The following is a 20,834-nucleotide window of genomic DNA, read 5'->3' as shown; positions in this document are numbered from 1 at the left end:
TTGGAATGGGGACAATATCCCTGAAAACGGAGAATTCTTGGAAATCTGGGAATTTCTTTTTACAGTTTTTGAAAGGGAGCACACAATTCTTGAACAGGCTGAATATTTTGAAGTTGGAACGGTTTGAGTGGGAGTTGTGGAACTTTGAAAAATGTCCCATTATTTTCAATGGGAATTTCATGGAAAAGAGGGAATTTTTTTGGAACATGCAAAAAAAAATTGAATCTTCGGAATGAGTAGAAATGGTTGGTGTTGGAATTTTTCAAATGGGTCGAGAAATGTTGAAGTAGTAACATCTTTAATTGAGAAATGGTATTAAGGAATTCCTGGAATTTGAAATGGATTGAAAAATGTGGAAGGAGTACTCGCCAGGAAAAAGGGTAAAAAAAGTTAAAATTCTGGGAATTCCTGGAATTTTTTTTTTAACTTGAAAAAAATATAGTTTAAATGTGTAGAATGAGTGGAATATGTTGAAGGTGGAATGTTTTGAATAGGTTGAAAAATGTTGGAATTGTGAAAGAGTGAAAAATGGATAATTCATTTGGAATGGGGACAATGTCCCTAAAAACTGAGAATTCTTGGAAATCCGGGAATTTTCTTTTTACAGTTTTTGAAAGGGAGCACACAATTCTTGAACAGGCTGAATATTTTGAATTTGGAACAGCTTGAGTGGGAGTTGTGGAACTTTGAAAAATGTCCCATTCTTTTCAATGGGAATTTCATGGAAATTTGGGGATTTCGGGAAAAGAGGGAATTTTTTCTGAACATGCAAAAAAAAATTAATTTTCGGAATGAGTAGAAATGGTTGGTGTTGGAATTTTTCAAATGGGTCGAGAAATGTTGAAGTAGTAACATCTTTAATTGAGAAATGGTATTAAGGAATTCCCGGAATTTGAAATGGGTTGAAAAATGTAGAAAGAGAAAAAAGGGTCAAATAAGGGTTTGAAAAAAACTGGAATTCTGGGAATTCCTGGAATTAGTTTTTTTAACTTGAAAAAAATATAGTTTTAAAGTCCAGGATGAGTGGAATATGTTGAAGGTGGAATATTTTGAATAGGTTGAAAAATGTTGGAATTGTGAAAGAGTGAAAAATGGATAATTCATTTGGAATGGGGACAATATCCCTGAAAACGGAGAATTCTTGGAAATCTGGGAATTTCTTTTTACAGTTTTTGAAAGGGAGCACACAATTCTTGAACAGGCTGAATATTTTGAAGTTGGAACGGTTTGAGTGGGAGTTGTGGAACTTTGAAAAATGTCCCATTATTTTCAATGGGAATTTCATGGAAAAGAGGGAATTTTTTTGGAACATGCAAAAAAAAATTGAATCTTCGGAATGAGTAGAAATGGTTGGTGTTGGAATTTTTCAAATGGGTCGAGAAATGTTGAAGTAGTAACATCTTTAATTGAGAAATGGTATTAAGGAATTCCTGGAATTTGAAATGGATTGAAAAATGTGGAAGGAGTACTCGCCAGGAAAAAGGGTAAAAAAAGTTAAAATTCTGGGAATTCCTGGAATTTTTTTTTTAACTTGAAAAAAATATAGTTTAAATGTGTAGAATGAGTGGAATATGTTGAAGGTGGAATGTTTTGAATAGGTTGAAAAATGTTGGAATTGTGAAAGAGTGAAAAATGGATAATTCATTTGGAATGGGGACAATGTCCCTAAAAACTGAGAATTCTTGGAAATCCGGGAATTTTCTTTTTACAGTTTTTGAAAGGGAGCACACAATTCTTGAACAGGCTGAATATTTTGAATTTGGAACAGCTTGAGTGGGAGTTGTGGAACTTTGAAAAATGTCCCATTCTTTTCAATGGGAATTTCATGGAAATTTGGGGATTTCGGGAAAAGAGGGAATTTTTTCTGAACATGCAAAAAAAAATTAATTTTCGGAATGAGTAGAAATGGTTGGTGTTGGAATTTTTCAAATGGGTCGAGAAATGTTGAAGTAGTAACATCTTTAATTGAGAAATGGTATTAAGGAATTCCCGGAATTTGAAATGGGTTGAAAAATGTAGAAAGAGAAAAAAGGGTCAAATAAGGGTTTGAAAAAAACTGGAATTCTGGGAATTCCTGGAATTAGTTTTTTTAACTTGAAAAAAATATAGTTTTAAAGTCCAGGATGAGTGGAATATGTTGAAGGTGGAATATTTTGAATAGGTTGAAAAATGTTGGAATTGTGAAAGAGTGAAAAATGGATAATTCATTTGGAATGGGGACAATATCCCTGAAAACGGAGAATTCTTGGAAATCTGGGAATTTCTTTTTACAGTTTTTGAAAGGGAGCACACAATTCTTGAACAGGCTGAATATTTTGAAGTTGGAACGGTTTGAGTGGGAGTTGTGGAACTTTGAAAAATGTCCCATTCTTTTCAATGGGAATTTCATGGAAAAGAGGGAATTTTTTTGGAACATGCAAAAAAAAATTGAATCTTCGGAATGAGTAGAAATGGTTGGTGTTGGAATTTTTCAAATGGGTCGAGAAATGTTGAAGTAGTAACATCTTTAATTGAGAAATGGTATTAAGGAATTCCTGGAATTTGAAATGGATTGAAAAATGTGGAAGGAGTACTCGCCAGGAAAAAGGGTCAAAAAAGTTAAAATTCTGGGAATTCCTGGAATTTTTTTTTTTAACTTGAAAAAAATATAGTTTAAATGTCCAGGATGAGTGGAATATGTTGAAGGTGGAATGGTTTGAATAGGTTGAAAAATGTTGGAATTGTGAAAGAGTGAAAAATGGATAATTCATTTGGAATGGGGACAATGTCCCTAAAAACGGAGAATTCTTGGAAATCCGGGAATTTTTTTTTAACAGTTTTTGAAAGAGAGCACACAATTCTTGAACAGGCTGAATATTTTTAAGTTGGAACAGTTTGAGTGGGAGTTGTGGAACTTTGAAACATGTCCCATTCTTTTCAATGGGAATTTCATGGAAATGTGGGCATTTCGGGAAAAGAGGGAATTTTTTTGGAACATGCAAAAAAAATGGAATTTTCGGAGTGAGTAGAAATGGGTGGTGTTGGAATTTTTCAAATGGGTTGAGAAATGTTGAAGTAGTAACATCTTTAATTGAGAAATGGTATTAAAGAATTCCCGGAATTTGAAATGGGTTGAAAAATGTGGAAGGAGAAAAAAGGGTCAAATAAGGGTTTGAAAAAAACTGGAATTCTGGGAATTCCTGGAATTTTTTTTTTAACTTGAAAAAAATATAGTTTAAATGTGTAGAATGAGTGGAATATGTTGAAGGTGGAATGGTTTGAATAGGTTGAAAAATGTTGGAATTGTGAAAGAGTGAAAAATGGATAATTCATTTGGAATGGGGACAATGTCCCTAAAAACTGAGAATTGTTGGAAATCCGGGAATTTTCTTTTTACAGTTTTTGAAAGAGAGCACACAATTCTTGAACAGGCTGAATATTTTTAAGTTGGAACAGTTTGAGTGGGAGTTGTGGAACTTTGAAAAATGTCCCATTCTTTTCAATGGGAATTTCATGGAAATGTGGGCATTTCGGGAAAAGAGGGAATTTTTTTGGAACATGCAAAAAAAATGGAATTTTCGGAGTGAGTAGAAATGGGTGGTGTTGGAATTTTTCAAATGGGTTGAGAAATGTTGAAGTAGTAACATCTTTAATTGAGAAATGGTATTAAAGAATTCCCGGAATTTGAAATGGGTTGAAAAATGTGGAAGGAGAAAAAAGGGTCAAATAAGGGTTTGAAAAAAACTGGAATTCTGGGAATTCCTGGAATTTTTTTTTTAACTTGAAAAAAATATAGTTTAAATGTGTAGAATGAGTGGAATATGTTGAAGGTGGAATGGTTTGAATAGGTTGAAAAATGTTGGAATTGTGAAAGAGTGAAAAATGGATAATTCATTTGGAATGGGGACAATGTCCCTAAAAACTGAGAATTGTTGGAAATCCGGGAATTTTCTTTTTACAGTTTTTGAAAGAGAGCACACAATTCTTGAACAGGCTGAATATTTTGAAGTTGGAACAGCTTGAGTGGGAGTTGTGGAACTTTGAAAAATGTCCCATTCTTTTCAATGGGAATTTCATGGAAATTTGGGGATTTCGGAAAAAGAGGGAATTTTTTTGGAACATGCAAAAAAAAGGGAATTTTCGGAATGAGTAAAAATGGTTGGTGTTGGAATTTTTCAAATGGGTCGAGAAATGTTGAAGTAGTAACATCTTTAATTGACAAATGGTATTAAGGAATTCCCGGAATTTGAAATGGGTTGAAATGTGGAAGGAGAAAAAAAGGTCAAAAAAGGGTTTGAAAAAAACTGGAATCCTGGGAATTCCTGGAATATTTTTTATAACTTGAAAAAAATATAGTTTCAATGTCCAGGATGAGTGGAATATGTTGAAGGTGGAATGGTTTGAATCGGTTGAAAAATGTGTAAATGGTGGAAGTTTGAAAAATGGCCAATTCATTTTGAATGGGGAAATTTTTTTCCGGAAAACCTGGAATTCTGGGAATTTTGGGAATATGTCAACGGAAAGCCCGCGATTGGAATGGTTTGAATCGGATGAAAAAAGTGCAATGTAGAGCGCGCCAAAATCTGGAAACGAAGAAGTTGAATAAAAATAGATTCATTTTGGTGTAGAAAACCTTATTAATTGTGTGAATGCTTTGGAGCATTCACACAGTTAATGTTGCCGTGCGGCCCGGTAGCATATGCGTCACGGGTCCCCGGACCACTGCAGTAATCCGCACAACCGAGCTAATAAAACATTCTTAAATGAATACCTCTGCCGCTGTCATTTTAAAACCCAGCGTTCGTGGAAATGTTGACATGTCTTTAAATGTGTTGACCTCAGGCCAGAAATGGACACGGAGTGGACGTACATCCGCGAGCCCATCCAGACCAACTCCATGGTGCTGAAGGGCCTCATACCAGAAACGGAGTACCAGTTTGTCATCAGAGCCGTCAACGCGTACGGAGCCAGCCCGCCGAGCAACATCAATAACCCGGTGCGCACTCTGGGTAAGACTCTCTTGTCTGTTGATCCCGGCTTTTCAACCATTTTTAATCATACACTGTAAAAAAAATTACAAAAATTATATCGATTTATGGTGGTTTTTACATAGATTTACTGTACATGAAAAAATTAAACATATGTTTCTTATTGCAAGTTAGTCCTTAAATGAAATAGTGAACATACAAGACAACTTGTCTTTTAGTAGTAAGTAAGCCAGGGGTGTCCAAACTTTTTCCACTGAGGGCCGTACACGGAAAAATTTAAGCATGTGGGGGCCTTTTTGATATTTTTCATTTTCAAACCTTAACAAAATATATGGATTTTTTTTTTTTTTTTAACCTTTAGGGCTCCCGGGGTCTATAAAGGGTCTCAGTCATTAAACTGTTAAAAATAAGTCAAATTATTATTATTTTTTTTAATTTAACGCCTACAGTAAATCGCTATATCAACTTGAGGGTGATATAAAGTAAAACAAAAAAAAAAGGTTTCTGTCAAAGACAACTTTGTTTTTTATAGTAAAACTGAAATTAAATTTAATATTTTTGAGTAATCACAGTGAAAAGTTAAATACAATCCTACTAAATATATTTGGGATCCAAAAGGTGCCCCACTCATAAAGTGATACATTTTTATCAGTTTTTTTTTTTAACTTTTAACACTTAAATTACGAGATCAACTTCAGATATATCTGTCGAATTTACGTTTGAACTATTATTTTGTTTGTTTTATGCTCTTTTGTCAAATAAAACTTTGATGTTTTTATATGGCAACCACACAATATATGCAATATTTTTTCCACATAAAACATTTTAAAGTGATATTTTTTTAAGTAATAAATCATTATAACATAGATTTTTAGTGTTTTTTTTTTTTTTTAGCAATGGCAAAAAAAAGAAAAATAAACAAAGACAAAAGGAAAAAAACTGCCTGCATGGCCAGTAATTTCCAGGAATTATCTCACCTTCTGAGTAACCACTGATTTACTAATGGTTTCCAATGTTGTAAAAATGTGTAGAATAAATATTCCATTTCAACATTTCTGTCAACGAAGATTTGCTTCAGCCTGCGACACGTAGTCATTTTGATAGTAGGCTATTATAGCTAATATAGACACTTACTTACTTATGTGTTACCTTAATTTATTTATTTATTTATTTTTGTTGTTGTTGCCTTCATTATAACACTTATATATGGCTGTGGAGGTTGCCTCCTAGCCAAGCGTGCAGGTTTTAACTAGGTTTTAACAAACATGGGGTTTTGACAAAAGTTTTCTCTCCTGAAGGACGCGACTTTTCAGCCACGTCCGTATCCTCTCTCCTCTCCTGCTCCCCGGCCGCTTACTGTTAAAGACAACATATGATTGGATTAACACGTACCACCTGTGGAATCTAATCACCTGCCAGCTGTGTCTCGCCGTCAGCACTGCCACGCCCCCAGTCTGACGGTGCTCTGTCCTCAGCACCATGGACAGAGGCGGTGACCTTTGCTCCTGGCCACATCTCCCTCCACAATGGCTTTTCATTTTTTTGCGGCTCAAGACAGATTTGTTTTTTTGTAGTTTTGGTCCAATATGGCTCTTTCATCATTTTGGGTTGTCGACCCCCTGCCCTAGTGGTACACGTGCCACTTTTTGAGAATGCCTGAAGTAGAGGTTTTGAAGTTGAATGCTACAGAATATTTGGTAAAAAAAATTACTTTAGGTGTTGTCACCTGTTGTTTTGAAGTTTTCAAATGTCATTTTTCTCGTTCTACTATTACCAGTAGTACATTTGTTTCTATGCTTGTGGATGAAGTGGTGTGTTTACATCGCTCAGAGTTGTGACGTAACCTCACGGACTAACGTAAACAAAAAGTCTTTAATCTCCCGAGTGAGTCAAAGGTCACGGGGGCAAGTGGTGACGGACCAAACACCAGGAACGAGGCGTGGCGATGAAACCCCTCGTACCACCTTGGAAAACAAAAAATGTCAGTTAGGGCAGAGACGTTGAGGCAGACAGACGGACCGAAGCGGCGGGACGGACGAGCGTGGGTTTCTCAGCGGGGGATGAAAGCGGGTTACGTTCAAGTCTCATCAGACGGGATTAAGGACGGGATGCCAGACCCCCTTCTCTGCCCGTCTCTCTACCCTTGACACACACACACAATGTATTGAATGATCAACAGGGGTGGGCCTGACGCACTGACATGCTTTTCTTGCGGCTCCCCCGCTGACAACCCCACAATGTGTGTGAGTGTGTGTTTGTGTTGGTTTGAAAGCGGGTGCTGTGGATTGAGGGGGGATTGTTACACAACAGTAGTTTAGTTAGCCGGGTGCCCCCCCACCCCCCTCACCCCGCGGGCCAGATTCCTTATTAAACTTGTGACGTCTCGCGGGCCAAACTGAAGACGCCAGCGGGGGCGCATTTGGCAAGCGATTCGTAGTTTGGACAACCCTGCTGTGCATTATGTACGCAGGCAATAGACAGCATTAGAAAATGGTGTAAACTATTTTGTGGTACTCCCAGCTCAAAATTGGCGTAATGGCGTTTATCAGTTTTTGTGCCTGAATTCTTCACACAGTATGGAACAATAGTTCTCTCACCCCATAGTAAATCTGCACTGCATGCTATACAGGCTGTACACAGACTACTCTAAAATATTTCCAGGTTTACTATCTATAGTATTGTCCCTTAATTTAAAATCTCTAAAAGCTTAGTTGGCCACATGCGTGGACAGCACCTTTTAGCTCTTATTTCCAAAATTGTGTACACTATTGAATTGGGGTCTTATGTGCTTATGTGGACACTTATGCTGCCATCTGGTGGTATCAGAAGAGTATAACATACAATGGAATTTGGAAAAAAATAGTGTAAAAATAAGAATTAGCATGTCACTAAACATGAAGTACACGTTTGTTACTTATGGACTAAGTACATCATCAAAAAAAAGTAAACAAAGACTGTCAGCCATCCGTAAATTTAAAGGACTATACGTTGCACTTCACCTCCTGTTATTACTTTACCAAAGCATTGTTCAACCCATCCTTATGTACTGTTCCACATGTTTTTTCACTATGCTTACTGTAACCAACCGGACCAAACTCACACGCATTACAAACATAGCAGCTAAAATCATCGGCCTACCCATACCCAACATTTCAGATTTAAACCACAGGTCCATCATTCGACTGGCAAAAACAATAGTCCAGGATATCACTCACCCACTACACCAATACATCATCTCACTACCATCAGGGCGCAGGTGCAGAACCATCAAATTCCGGAGGGCCCGCCTCAGGAAAAGCCTTATCCCTGCAGCTATGGCCGCCCTTAACAGCAGGCCCGGCCGACCTGTCTGACAAGCCTGTAAATGTGTGTTGGTCATGTATGATGTCTTTTTGTTATTTTTGTTTCGTGATGTGTAATGTCTATTGTTCAAATGCACGGCAGTAAAAATGAATTTCCCCAAAGGGGACCAATAAATCTAAATCTAAAATCTAAAATCATATAAAAAGATGATTTTTAGTTTTTTATTCTAATTAGGGTCCAATAAGCCCAAATAGCAAAGAGAAATTAAAAAAAAGCATGTAAACAAGCAGCTTGGGCCTCAAGAGGTTTTTAAGAAGAAATAAAATGATTGCGGGAAAAACTTGCTGGAAGTTGAGGATTGTACTTTTGTGAGCTTCAGGAGCATCAGATGTGGGCAGTGGTGATTACGGGCGTTACATCACGGACCCGCAAAACAAAGACTACGACGGTTTTGACATCGACGACTCCGACTATGACATCTTCATTGAAAAGGTAAAGTGACACACATTTTTTGGATTTGAGGATTCAATTAACTTTATTGTTGTACCAGCACACATGAGTTTCATTAAATCAGGGCTATTCAACTGGCGGCACATGGGCCGAATCAGGGCCATCACACAGGCCCAGAGGTTCAGTTCAAAACTTGGGAGACAAACATTTTTGCAGCAAATTCCTAAAACACAAGAGTGCTCCTGATGTACAGAGGAACTTGGACTACTGGAAACACCTTGGCAGATACTTGCATTGACATTTTAACCTTGCTAGCAAACATGTTACACTTGTACCCCTTTAAGTCCTCACCTTTTGTAACTAAGGTGTTGCTGTAGCTTGTTCAGATGCAATCAGTAGTTACTCTAGTTGTATACTAGTGGTGTTCCTCAAGGTTCCAATTTAGGTCCTCTCTCTTTCATCATTTGGGCTATTCAACCGGTGGCGCTTTTTGCAGAAGGTCCTTAAAAACAGCAGCACCAGTAACGCTGACAAACTAAATAGACCACAATCAAATGTCTACTGTAGAGGGCTCTTGTTCTCCGGAACATACAAAATAAGACTATTAGTAAAGGAGGCCACTCAAGGAGCCCAAAGGCTGTTCGTCGCAATGGAAGGTTTGGGCCGGGCTGTGGAATCACAGACTGTGGCGATTTCTGAACTGAATCGCAAGATGGATCACATCATGGAGAAGCTTGCTGAAAAGGAAAAATTGAATATGAGGGCCAGCATGGACGAATAGAACAGACAAGTCATTGTAATGTCTGCTCGCGGAAAACAAACATCCTAATCTTTGATTTGACTCCCTCAAATGGCCTTGACGCTGTGAACAACAGGAACAGGCTGTTCTGAAAACACCCCCGAGGGCACCTCAATGATGGACGCTTTTGACCTCCCTCCCTCCTCAACAACATTTGGAGTCAAACTTTTGCTTGCATGCAGAACGGCCCCAGCCTATGAACATTACATCATCACACCCAAGACAATGGGCATATACACACACACACCCCCTTCCCCACCCCACGCCTTCACCACCGCTTGTTTCCCCTCGGGGTGATGTACGGCTGGCAGCGCTTCATAGCAGCAGTCACCCACCAGGGCCCCAACTCCCCCCCCTCTGTTGAGAGTTGTCGTGATTAAATGTAACATGTTTATGTGTGCATGGCATGGAGGTTTTTCCCCACTCCAGACTAGGCCCCCTTAGGAGCCCAGTCTAGATCGTATTTTTTTACTCATCTTCTTCCCCAGCGTTTTACCTTTTTCTTATCTTTTACGGGGCGCCTCGTGGCGACCCATCAGCGTTCCTGTTCTGTAACCCTGTACACTGTTTGTTTGTCTAATCTTGAACGGGTTTGTGCTGAAAACATAGTTTCGTTGTACTTGTGCAATGACAATAAAGAAAATGCCATATTGCTGTTCTGTTCTTGGGTGTTCCAACCTTTCATAAAGAATTTAATCGCTATGCCTTGCCACACCACACCGTGATGCTGGTGCTAAGGGTGCTCTCCACCACATGTCTGTAGAAACTCATAAAGATGGAGCTCCTTAGTCCAGTACGCCACAGTTTCTTGAGGAAGTAGACCCTGATGTGCCATTTTGAGCATACCGGTGAGGTCCCTGGATTGATAAACTCCAAGGTACCTGAAGAACGGGGCATGGGGAGAGTCTGTCCTTCCTGAAGTCCGCCACCATCTCCTTAGTCTTGTTACAATTATGTAAGGGTTGTTACTTTTGTACCAATCCACCAGATTTTCAACATCCTCTCTGTACACGGACTCATCGTTGACTGTGATGCGTTCTACTACTGCCGTATCGTCCGCAAACCTCCCAATATGATAGCTGGGGTGGACATGTTTAGGTCGGTAGTGTGAAGAGGAGGGGTCTCAGCACACATCCCTGGGGGATGCCAGTGCTGAGGGTGACGGAAGAGAAGTTGTGGACCCTTACAGTGTGTGGTCTGTTGGTCAGGAAGTCCAACACCCAGTTCCCCAGTGAGGGATTCAGCTTCAGTGTTCCATAATTATTTGCGTGACTTCTCTCTTTCATGTCATCTTCAGCTGAATCAGTTTCCTGACGTCAATCAAGACAACGGCAAGTCGCAGCTTCGCTCTCGCTCCGGTCCATCGGGTCAGAACATCGTCTACCGCATGAACACCATGGCTCCGCCGGAAAATGCTTCACTCCCCTCCTCCACCAGCGTCTTCCTTGACTTCTCAGATCTGATTTTCCCTACCAGCTCCGAGCGGGACGTCACCAGCGTGACCTCGGTCACCACAAGGTACGCACTCTAAGACGTCACGGGAGATTGTGCGGGTGTAGCAAATGAAATGTCTAGGAGATGATCCAATCCTGGACCTCTTCCAGAACCACTTTGCCCACGTTCACCACGGCTCCAACCATGTCGCCGTGGAATGGAGATGTTCCACGGGTCTACCGACTGACCTGCGACGAGACAGTGTGCCCCCCCGACAGCTTCTGCCTCAGCGACCTTGACAGCGGAGGCTCGCGCTGCCATTGCAACCTCGGACGTGCGGGCAGGACTTGTTCTGAAGGTTGACCTATTTTTTTTACCACACTTTCGAGGGTACACAGTGTTAACCGTTTCCGTTCCTTTTTCAGTGGTGTCGGTCAAGTTCCCCAGGTTCTACGGCTACTCCCACATGACCTTTGAACCCTTGAAGAACTCCTACCAGTCTTTTCAGATCACAGTGGAGTTCAAGGTGAATCTGTGGCTTTTGCTTATGAGGAGTACGACAATGACGACGTTGGGGAGGTCTTATCGGAAGAAACATTGTTTTTTTTTTGCTGCAGGCGGACGCTGAGGATGGTCTGCTGCTCTACTGCGGCGAGAACGAACGCGGCCGTGGCGACTTCACCTCGCTGGCCCTGGTGCGAGGCAAGCTGCACTACAGGTGAGGCGAGGGCAATTGGGCAGCACCCCAGTTCACCAGCTACCGTATTCTCCGGACCATAGGGCGCACCGGATTATAAGGCGCACTGCAGATGAATGGTCTATTTTTGATCGGATTATAGGGCACGTTAAGGGAGTCATATTGTTATTATTATTTTCTAAATGTAAAACACTTCCTTGTGGTCTACATAACATGTAATGGTGGTTCTTTGGTCAAAATGTTGCATAGATAATGTTTTTCCGATCATCTTCAAGCCGCTTTCTGACAGTCGCTTCCGGATGCACGGTTTTGTGGGCGGTCTTATTTACGTGGCTCACCTTTGGCAGCGTCTTCTCCCCGTCGTCTTTGTTGTAGCGGTGTAGCGTGCGAGGACGGGAGTGGAAGAAGTGTCAAAAGATGGAGCTAACTTTTTTAATGACATTCACACTTTACTTCAATCAATAACGGAGCAGTATCTCCTCATCCGGAAACAACAACACAGGAAATGTGTCCCGTGAAAAAACGTCCGACCGGAACTCTCTAATAACTAAAGTTCCTTGGGTGAAAAATGTAAACTCACTACACCGGTATGTTTTAGCGCTTTCATGGCGAGTTTACAGACAGATATAAGTAAGAACTTTACACTACTTTATATTAGAAATGGCAACATAACAAGAAGATAGAGGAAAAAGAAAAAGTTTATCGACTCGCGGATGCGTGCAATTTTACAGGACTAATACAGATCCCAAATGCAGATCAGCAGGTACCAGAAGGTAAAATAAAGTTACTTTTGCATAATATTGCGAAACAAAACCCCAGATAATATGTCTTATCCTTCAAGCGGTGTGGTTTCATGGCTTACCAAAGTCGTTGTAAAACATTTTGATGTATTTTTGAGCGCAGTGTGTAATGTTCTGTATTTTCAATGGAATATTTAAAATGTTGGTGTTGTTTACTTGAGACATCCATCCGTCCATCCATCCATCCATCGTCTTGAGACATTGCAATCATAGTGCTGGCTACACTTATTTCTTATGTTTGACTGCCATCTACTGGTCACATTTATCATTGCACCATGTACCAAATAAAATAGCTTTGAGGTGAGTAACCTCAACCAAACTTATCCCTTACATTAGGCGCACCGGGTTATAAGGCGCACTGTCGAGTTTTGAGGAAAAAAAAGGATTTTAAGTGTGCCTTATAGTCCGGAAAATACGGCAAGTCCTTTGATTGATTGATCAAAATGTTAAATATCCTAAATATAATATTGTAAACTGTCATTTTCAAAATATCAAATATAAATTTCCATATATTATTATTAATTATTATCAATGTAAATAAGGATTTTAAATTATTACGTTGAAACTATAAACCAGTCTTTTTTTTTTAATCACTCTTTATATTTATTATATGAGTGATGTATATAGATTTGATTAACTATTCAATTATTTCTAGGGGTGTCCCAATCTCATATTGACATCAGATATCGGTTCAATATCCAAAAAAACAACAACTATCGGATGATACCGGCTTCCATGTCAAATTTCCTATATAAGCGCTTTGATACAAGCAGTCCTTCAGCGAGGGCCGTTAACCAAGGCCCCTGTATGTCATAACATTACTGATAACTTATTTGTTATTCCACTCCACTTCAACTTAAAGACAGCATACGTCTGTCATAAGCTTAGTGTTTTTATACCTACTATGGTTGTACGGTATACCGGTATTAGTATAGTACCGCGATACTAATTAATCATATTCGGTACTATGCCGCCTCTAAAAAGTACCGGTCCAAGTACCGGACCTCATGTGACCCTGGACACATGAGGATTTTGATAATGACCAATGTATGATCCTGTAACTACTTGGTATCGGATTGATACCCAAATTTGTGGTATCATCCAAAACTAATGTAAAGTATTAAAAAACATAAGAATAAGTGATTATTACATTTTAACAGAAGTGTAGATAGAACATGTTAAAAGAGAAAGTAAGCAGATATTAACAGTAAATGAACAAGTAGATTAATTATTTATTTTCTACCACTTGTCCTTAATAATTTTGACAAAATAATAGAATGGAAAATGACACAATATGTTACTGCATATGTCAGCAGCTAAATTAGGAGCCTTTGTTTGCTTACTTACTAATAAAAGACAAGTTGTCTCGTATGTTCACTATTTTATTTAAAGACAAACTTGAAATAATAAACATATGTTTAATGTATTGTAAGATTTTTTGTTCAAATAAAGCCAATAATGCAATTTTTTGTGGTCCCCTTTATTTAGAAAAGTACCAAAAAGTATCGAAATACATTTTGGTACCGGTACCAAAATATTGGTATCGGGACAACACCAGTATGCACTATAGTTTGTGCTGGTCTCGTATTAACATCAGTATTATCAGTATACTCAAGGCTCCAATATCGGTATCATATCGAAAGTGAAAAAAATATTATCGGGACACCCCTAATTATTTCATTATCTCTACAATTATTGTACTTATTTTTCCTCATTATTTAATGTACAATAATTAGGACAGAGTCTCCTATCTTGGCCTGCACTGCAAAAAGTGAAATCTAAGTAAGATTAAATATCTCAAATAAGGGTGATATTTGCTTATTTTCTGTCTGATAAGATAATTCTTCTCACTAAGCAGATTTTATGTTAGAGTGTTTTAATTGTTTTAAGTGTTTTGGTCCTAAATGATCTCAGTAAGATATTACAGCTTGTTGCTGAGATTTGATGACCTATATTGAGTAAAACATGTTTGAAACTAGAATATCAACTGTTGCAAAGCTGTGTCATCAACACTCACAAGTATAAAACTACTTTTTCAAAGTAATAATTTCTTATTTCAAGCATGAAATAAAAAAAATCATGACTTTGACACAATTGTGTCTCATAATTAAAACAGATGACAGCCAAATTATTATTATTTTTTTTCAATGAAACAATAGAAAACACGTACTCATATAGTAGTACAGTTGGCACAGTACAGTAAACTGACAGTTAATATTTAAACATTTAACATTTGACATTTCAAACAATTTTGAACAGAAATAGTTCATGCACATTTAAATAAATTCCTCAAAATTACAATTAAAAATGTTTTGGCCGGGGGCCGGGCTGTATATATGCGCACTAATTGACTGAAAGAGCACGCACTTGACGCGATGATGTCATGTTATCGATGGAAAAATGTATTTTTAGACAATATGATTTGCCTGAGCGGCTAGGAGACCCCGAGAGTAACAAGCGGTTGCCTTGTTGCCTTTCCATTAAGAACAATAAATTAATTTTTAGTATAAGTTTGCTGGTTTCAAGAAATGTAATGCCGAGCGCATATCATTATGTCAAGATAATGGCACCAGCATTTACTTCATTTAAGAATATTTTTCAACATATTGAGCAAAAAGTTCTCTTTTTTTTTCTACCAAGAAAAGTGCACTTGTTATTAGTGAGAATATACTTATTTGAAGGTATTTTTGGGTTCATTGAGGTTAGCTAATTGTACTTGTTTTGGAAAGTCTTGACAAGCCAAATGTTCTTGTTCTATTGGCAGATAATTTTGCTTAGTTCAAATAAAATACCCCTCATTTTTGTAACTTTTTTTTTTCTTGTTTTTGAACACTGTGACTTTTTGCAGTGTGGCATGTGGTCTATTAAAGCAACTAACCGCTGCGTTTACTACAGTTGTGGCTGTAGTAAACCCAGTGATGGGGTATTTTTCATCAACCCCACAAGATGGCAGTAGATTTTTAAATTTAACGTATTATGAGTGGTCAGCTTTAGCTAGCTCTTTAAAATGTCGCTACCACTGTTGGTGTGATGTTTACGATGGATTAATGCTGACTTGAGCAGGTTTTCCGTACCTCTGTTACAACATTGGTTCTGTTTCTGCCGTGTTGTGCAACACACCTGTTCATTAATGACCGTGTGGGCTATTTTCCCTTTCAGCTTTCTCATGCACTCTAAAAATCGTTGTACCAATTCTTTGTTGTGGTTCAGGTTCAACTGTGGAACGGGCGCGGCTCAGATAGCAAGCGAGAGTCGCGTCGTGGTCGGCCAGTGGCACACGGCGACCGTCTTCAGAGACGGCGTAAGCGGTTGGCTCCGACTGGACAACGATACGCCGATATCCGGTCGATCTCCGGTAATGGTATCGCGTTCAAATGGTGCTTCAAAGACGTGGCCTCAAAACCGCACTGTTGTCCCCGCTTCAGGGTCAGTACACCAGGATCACATTCCGCTCGCCGCTGTACCTGGGCGGAGCTCCGAGCGCTTATCATCTGGCGAGCACAACGGGGACCAACAGAGGCTTCGTGGGCTGCTTGCAAAGTCTGACCATCAACAACGTGGCCACCGACATCAGACCGTGGCCGCTGGGCCGAGCTCTGAGCGGCGCTGACGTAGGTGGGAATTTGATTTTATATTTTATTTCATTTTTACATAACTCAGACTGTCGGTTTCTAAGGGCTTGTGTTTTTTTCTGCAAAACCATCAAGATGAAATTGCTTCGATATCAACCATATCCACTAGGGGGCATGTTTTATTCCATTTAAGCAGTCACACCTGTTTCATCTCACATTTTAAAGTACCAGTAGAGTGGAACAATCAGGGCCGGCCCGTGGCATAGGCCGTATAGGCAAATGCTAAGGGCGCCGTCCATCAGGGGGCGCCACGCTAGTGCCACAAATGTTGGAGAAAAAAAAGAAAAAAAAAAGTTGTTACTATTATTTCTAAATACAAAAAATAATCCCACGTTAATTAAAATGCAAAGTAAAGCCTATTTAATGCAAATATTATTTGTTACAACATTACGCCCCCCCTCCCCCCCCCCATCCCCCCGCACGGTGCGCCCCCTCCCTTCCCGTATCATGACTCTTACCACATCGAAAAATCAACACAAGATGTCAAAACGGCCAAAACTGTCAGGTGCCCAGGGAAGAAAAAATAGAAAAGAAGAGGAGGAGAAACGAGAAAAAGACAGAGGTAGCAGGGAGGTAACGTTAGCCTACATGGAATTATTTGTCTGTTACAGAATGTGATATTAACCTGGCTTTTTAGCATTAAGCTAATGTTACATGATTCGGCAATTGCTAATCAATAAATAGCTAGTTCTGTTTTAACGTCGAGTTAATATTGTGGAGGGGGCTAAATTGTTATGGAAAATAATAATGTGTTAGGTAATTACAGTACTCCCACCTTACATTCCTCAGGGACATTTGTATTAGATCTTTTAAGCAGATGTTTTTTGTTTACATTGTTATTGCCTTCTGGTTAGCTAATGTTTGCCCTGCAGGTAATAGTCACTTTTCCACCCCTTTATATATTAAGTATAGTTGTAAGCCTAGTTGTTAAAGTGCACATCATTAGTGTTAATTAAGCAATATCACATGAGAGGGAATGCTGTTTTTTAATTTGAGCACTGCTGTAATTCGGTTAAAGATAATCATAACATAACATTCTCATATAATATGTTAATTTGCTTTCTTTAAGTAAAAAAAAAGGTCAAAGACAAAGCTATTCGGTTTCTTGTGAGTATATACACTTCACTGCCGATGTGGGGTGGGGGGCGCCACCTAAAATCTTGCCTAGGGCGCCAGATTGGTTAGGGCCGGGCCTGGGAACAATAAATCGCTTATATATTGAAGCTATTTTCATATATATCTGATTTATGAAACCAAAAGACTTTCAAAGTTTGCAAATAAATACATACGATCAAAATAGTGTCAATCTCACGAAGATTCCTAAACCATTTTGGGAGATAATCGCATGATCGCGTGACGTTGCGCTAGGGAGCAAAGATCCCTTCCCCATCAACAACAATGCCAATCAAGCAGACTTTGTGAGAGCCAACAACGACTAGTTTGGGGAAAATTATGATCCACAACCTTATATTTTTGAGCCCAAACACAAAGAGGATGAGCAATACGTTTTAGAAGCCGAGTGACGGATGCAGTTTCATTGTGACACTGTAGCATCAGTAGCATTGCTAGGTGCTAAACATACAAACTAACCATAACAAACCAGAATAAAACAAACACTTATTGTAATAATTCCACTCTCGCAGGGATGTCGACCGGCGGGCTGCTTACATAAATCCGTTTAGATAAAGATTCAATCGCAATCCTCACGAAGTGTCTTTCGGGGTCTATTTCGCCAACTCGGGCACGTGAAAGTCGACCAGACTGTCAGACCATGGTCACCTTTGTCTACTACCAGGTGAGAGATGCGTGAATTATAATCTGGAATTTACTTTGAGCAAATTTGAGACGAAGCGGAGGCAACCGCCGGCTCAGAAGAGATGCGCGGTTAGTGGGCACACCCGCGGAGTCCGCGGGTAATCAGCGGGTCGGGCGGATGAATGACGAAAAAAATTGATTTTAAATAGATTCGGGCGGGTGGCGGTTGAACCAATTCAGAAAAAAAAATACATAGTTAAATGTTGTTACCCATGTGAATGATCGAGGGCGAGTTCTTTGTTTCTTTAGGTGGGTTTATTGTAGGCAGTTTTCATGAACGTCCACCCAGTGCGGCAACATCACACAACAACAACAGTCACGTTTTTGTCCTACCGTGAAGCAAGTCGTCTGCCGTAAACAGCAAGGCTGTGACAGTCTCAAACAGGGCAACACTGCCATCTAGTGTACATGCATATGTGACAACCCACATACAAAAAACGAGCAGCACTCTTTGAAACAGGCAATTATTCATCAGGCGCTGCTGCAGCTGTCACGCCAAATTTCTTCCCCCCTACAAAAGCCTTCCTCCCCCATTTACTTCCGGGGCTGCGTCCAATAAAGTCACAAAGTTGCCGGGGGTCCTTAACCCGCACGCGACTGTCCTGTTTCGCGCCTGTACAAAAAAACCCCAATCATCGATTTCCTCAGATTCCAGCAGCTGTCAAAGACGAAGTATCCTTCCAGCGACGGGGAGTCAAAGCCGAAGTGCTATCGATCGCTGTCAATGACGTAAGAGGAAACATGACCACGGAAGTAAATGGAGGGGGGGAAGGTTTTTGTAGGGGGAAGAAATTGTGGTCGGGGTTGGGCGTGGTTGGGCCGGGGTCGTGGTTGGGGGCGTGGTTAAGGGCGTGGTTAAGAGGGGAATATATTTAAGCTAGAATTCACCAACTCAAGTATTTCATATATATATGTATATATATATATATATATATATATATATATATATATATATATATATATATATATATATATATATATATATATATATATATATATATATATATATATATATATATATATATTATTATGCATATAAATAAAAGAAATACTTGAATTTCAGTGTTCTGGAGGCTTTCCAGTAGATGGCAGTATTGTCCTGTTTAAGAGTGTCACAACATTGCAGTTTACGGCAGACGAAAACGTGACTGCTGTTGTTGTGTGTTGTTACCGCGCTGGGAGGACGTTAAATAAACTGCCTAACAATAAACCCACATAAGAAACCAAGAACTCGCCCTCGATCATTCTACAGTTATAACTTGATTGGGCAGGCACGCTGTTAATATTGTGGGAAAGCGGACGTGAAAACAGACTGTCGCCGCTGTCCCCACTCAGGTCCGCATTGAGCTGGAGGGGGCGTGGCCTCTAGCTCCGGCTGAATACCGGGAGTCTCCCGGTAAAACCGGGAGGGTTGGCAAGTATGATCTAATGCGTGGCCAAGAGATATTATTGCGTGGCATGCATTGAATGTCTCTGCTGCATTGAATCAGTCTCATTTCTTTAACAGGAATGCCTTGTATCGTCTATATTAGATAAATAACAACGGGTGGGTGGCGGGCGGTTGTGGTTTTGATAAAATGTTAGTTCGGGTGGATGGCGGGTGGATGGCGGGTGGATGACGACTTTTGTGATGCGGTTGCGGATGAAATAATTGCCTATCCGCGCATCTCTAGCGTGTCAACAACAGCGGCGTAAGCTAGCATTAGCTCACTGCTATCAATGCGCCGCTAAAATAGTTGGTCTGTGTTGGCACCGAAAATTACAATATCACTCATATTTGGTAAATTTTCAGGTCACGACATGTAAATGGAGTATTGTTGGCGGTTTCGGGATGTTTTTAGCTACATTTGTGTTTCGTCTGACATAACATGGACAAACATAAGACCTTCTGGAGGAAAGTTCTGTGGTCAGATGAAACAAAAATTTAGCTAGCCGCAATACCCAGCAATATGATTGGAGGAGAAAAGGTGAGGCCTTTATTCCCAGGAACACCATACGTACCGTCAAGCATGGTGGTGGTAGTGTTATGCTCTGGGCCTGTTTTGCTGCCAACGAAACTGGTGCTTTACAGAGAGTAAATAGGACAATGAAAAAGAAGTGTTACCTCCAAATTCTTCAGGACAACCTAAAATCATCAGCCCGGAGTTTGGGTCTTGGGCGCAGTTGGGTGTTCCAACAGGACAATGACCCCCAGACACACGTCAAAAGTGGTAAAGGAATGACTAAATCAGGCTACAATTAAGGTTTTCGAATGCCCTTGTCACGACGGGGTTTTCGCTTACTGCGGGGTCGTTCTCCCAGGAAGGCAAACGGACGACTCCGGACAGGACTTGCAGGTAGGAACATGATTTAAACTAAAATAAAAAATACACACGTCAAAAGTGGTAAAGGAATGGCTAAATCAGGCTAGAATTAAGGTTTTACAATGGCCTTCCCAAAAGTCCTGACTTATGCTGAAGAAACAAGTCCATGTCAGAAAACCAACAAATTTAGCTGAACTGCACCAGTAAGTCGGACACGTTTCCAGTGAGGGTTGGACTCCGCCAAGGTTGCCCTTTGTCACCGATTCTGTTCATAACTTTTATGGACAGAATTTCTAGGCGCAGTCAAGGCGTTGAGGGGATCCGGTTTGGTGGCTGCTTTTTGCAGATGATGTGGTCCTGATGGCTTCATCTGGCCAGGATCTTCAGCTCTCACTGGATCGGTTCGCAGCCGAGTGTGAAGCGACTGGGATGAGAATCAGCACCTCCTAGTCCGAGTCCATGGTTCTCGCCCGGAAAAGGGTGGAATGCCATCTCCGGGTTGCGGAGGAGATCTTGCCCCAAGTGGAGGAGTTCAAGTACCTCGGAGTCTTGTTCACGAGTGAGGGAAGAGTGGATCGTGAGATCGACAGGCGGATCGGTGCGGCGTCTTCAGTAATGCGGACGCTGTATCGAT

At 40.1% G+C, this 20,834-nt stretch overlaps 1 protein-coding gene across 2 annotated transcripts in view; it reads left to right on the top strand.

The window, feature by feature from the left end:
• The window catches only part of LOC133632963 (pikachurin), a 137,507-nt gene that overhangs the window by 101,957 nt on the left and 14,716 nt on the right, over positions 1-20,834 (top strand). Inside the window, exons 11-18 of one of the 2 annotated variants that reach the window (XM_062025827.1) lie at positions 4,822-4,988; positions 8,650-8,762; positions 10,817-11,037; positions 11,124-11,311; positions 11,379-11,479; positions 11,571-11,671; positions 15,661-15,805; positions 15,876-16,065. In XM_062025827.1, the coding sequence (XP_061881811.1) occupies positions 4,822-4,988; positions 8,650-8,762; positions 10,817-11,037; positions 11,124-11,311; positions 11,379-11,479; positions 11,571-11,671; positions 15,661-15,805; positions 15,876-16,065 (1,226 nt within the window). Of the gene's footprint in view, positions 1-4,821; positions 4,989-8,643; positions 8,763-10,816; positions 11,038-11,123; positions 11,312-11,378; positions 11,480-11,570; positions 11,672-15,660; positions 15,806-15,875; positions 16,066-20,834 lie in introns of both variants that reach the window. The other variant, XM_062025828.1, reaches the window with a different exon arrangement.

This window comes from Entelurus aequoreus, linkage group LG17 (assembly GCF_033978785.1).
Source record: "Entelurus aequoreus isolate RoL-2023_Sb linkage group LG17, RoL_Eaeq_v1.1, whole genome shotgun sequence".
Taxonomy (NCBI): Eukaryota; Metazoa; Chordata; class Actinopteri; order Syngnathiformes; family Syngnathidae; genus Entelurus; species Entelurus aequoreus.
Note: the sequence above shows the minus strand (reverse complement) of the source record. Positions and strands in the feature narration are given on the sequence as shown.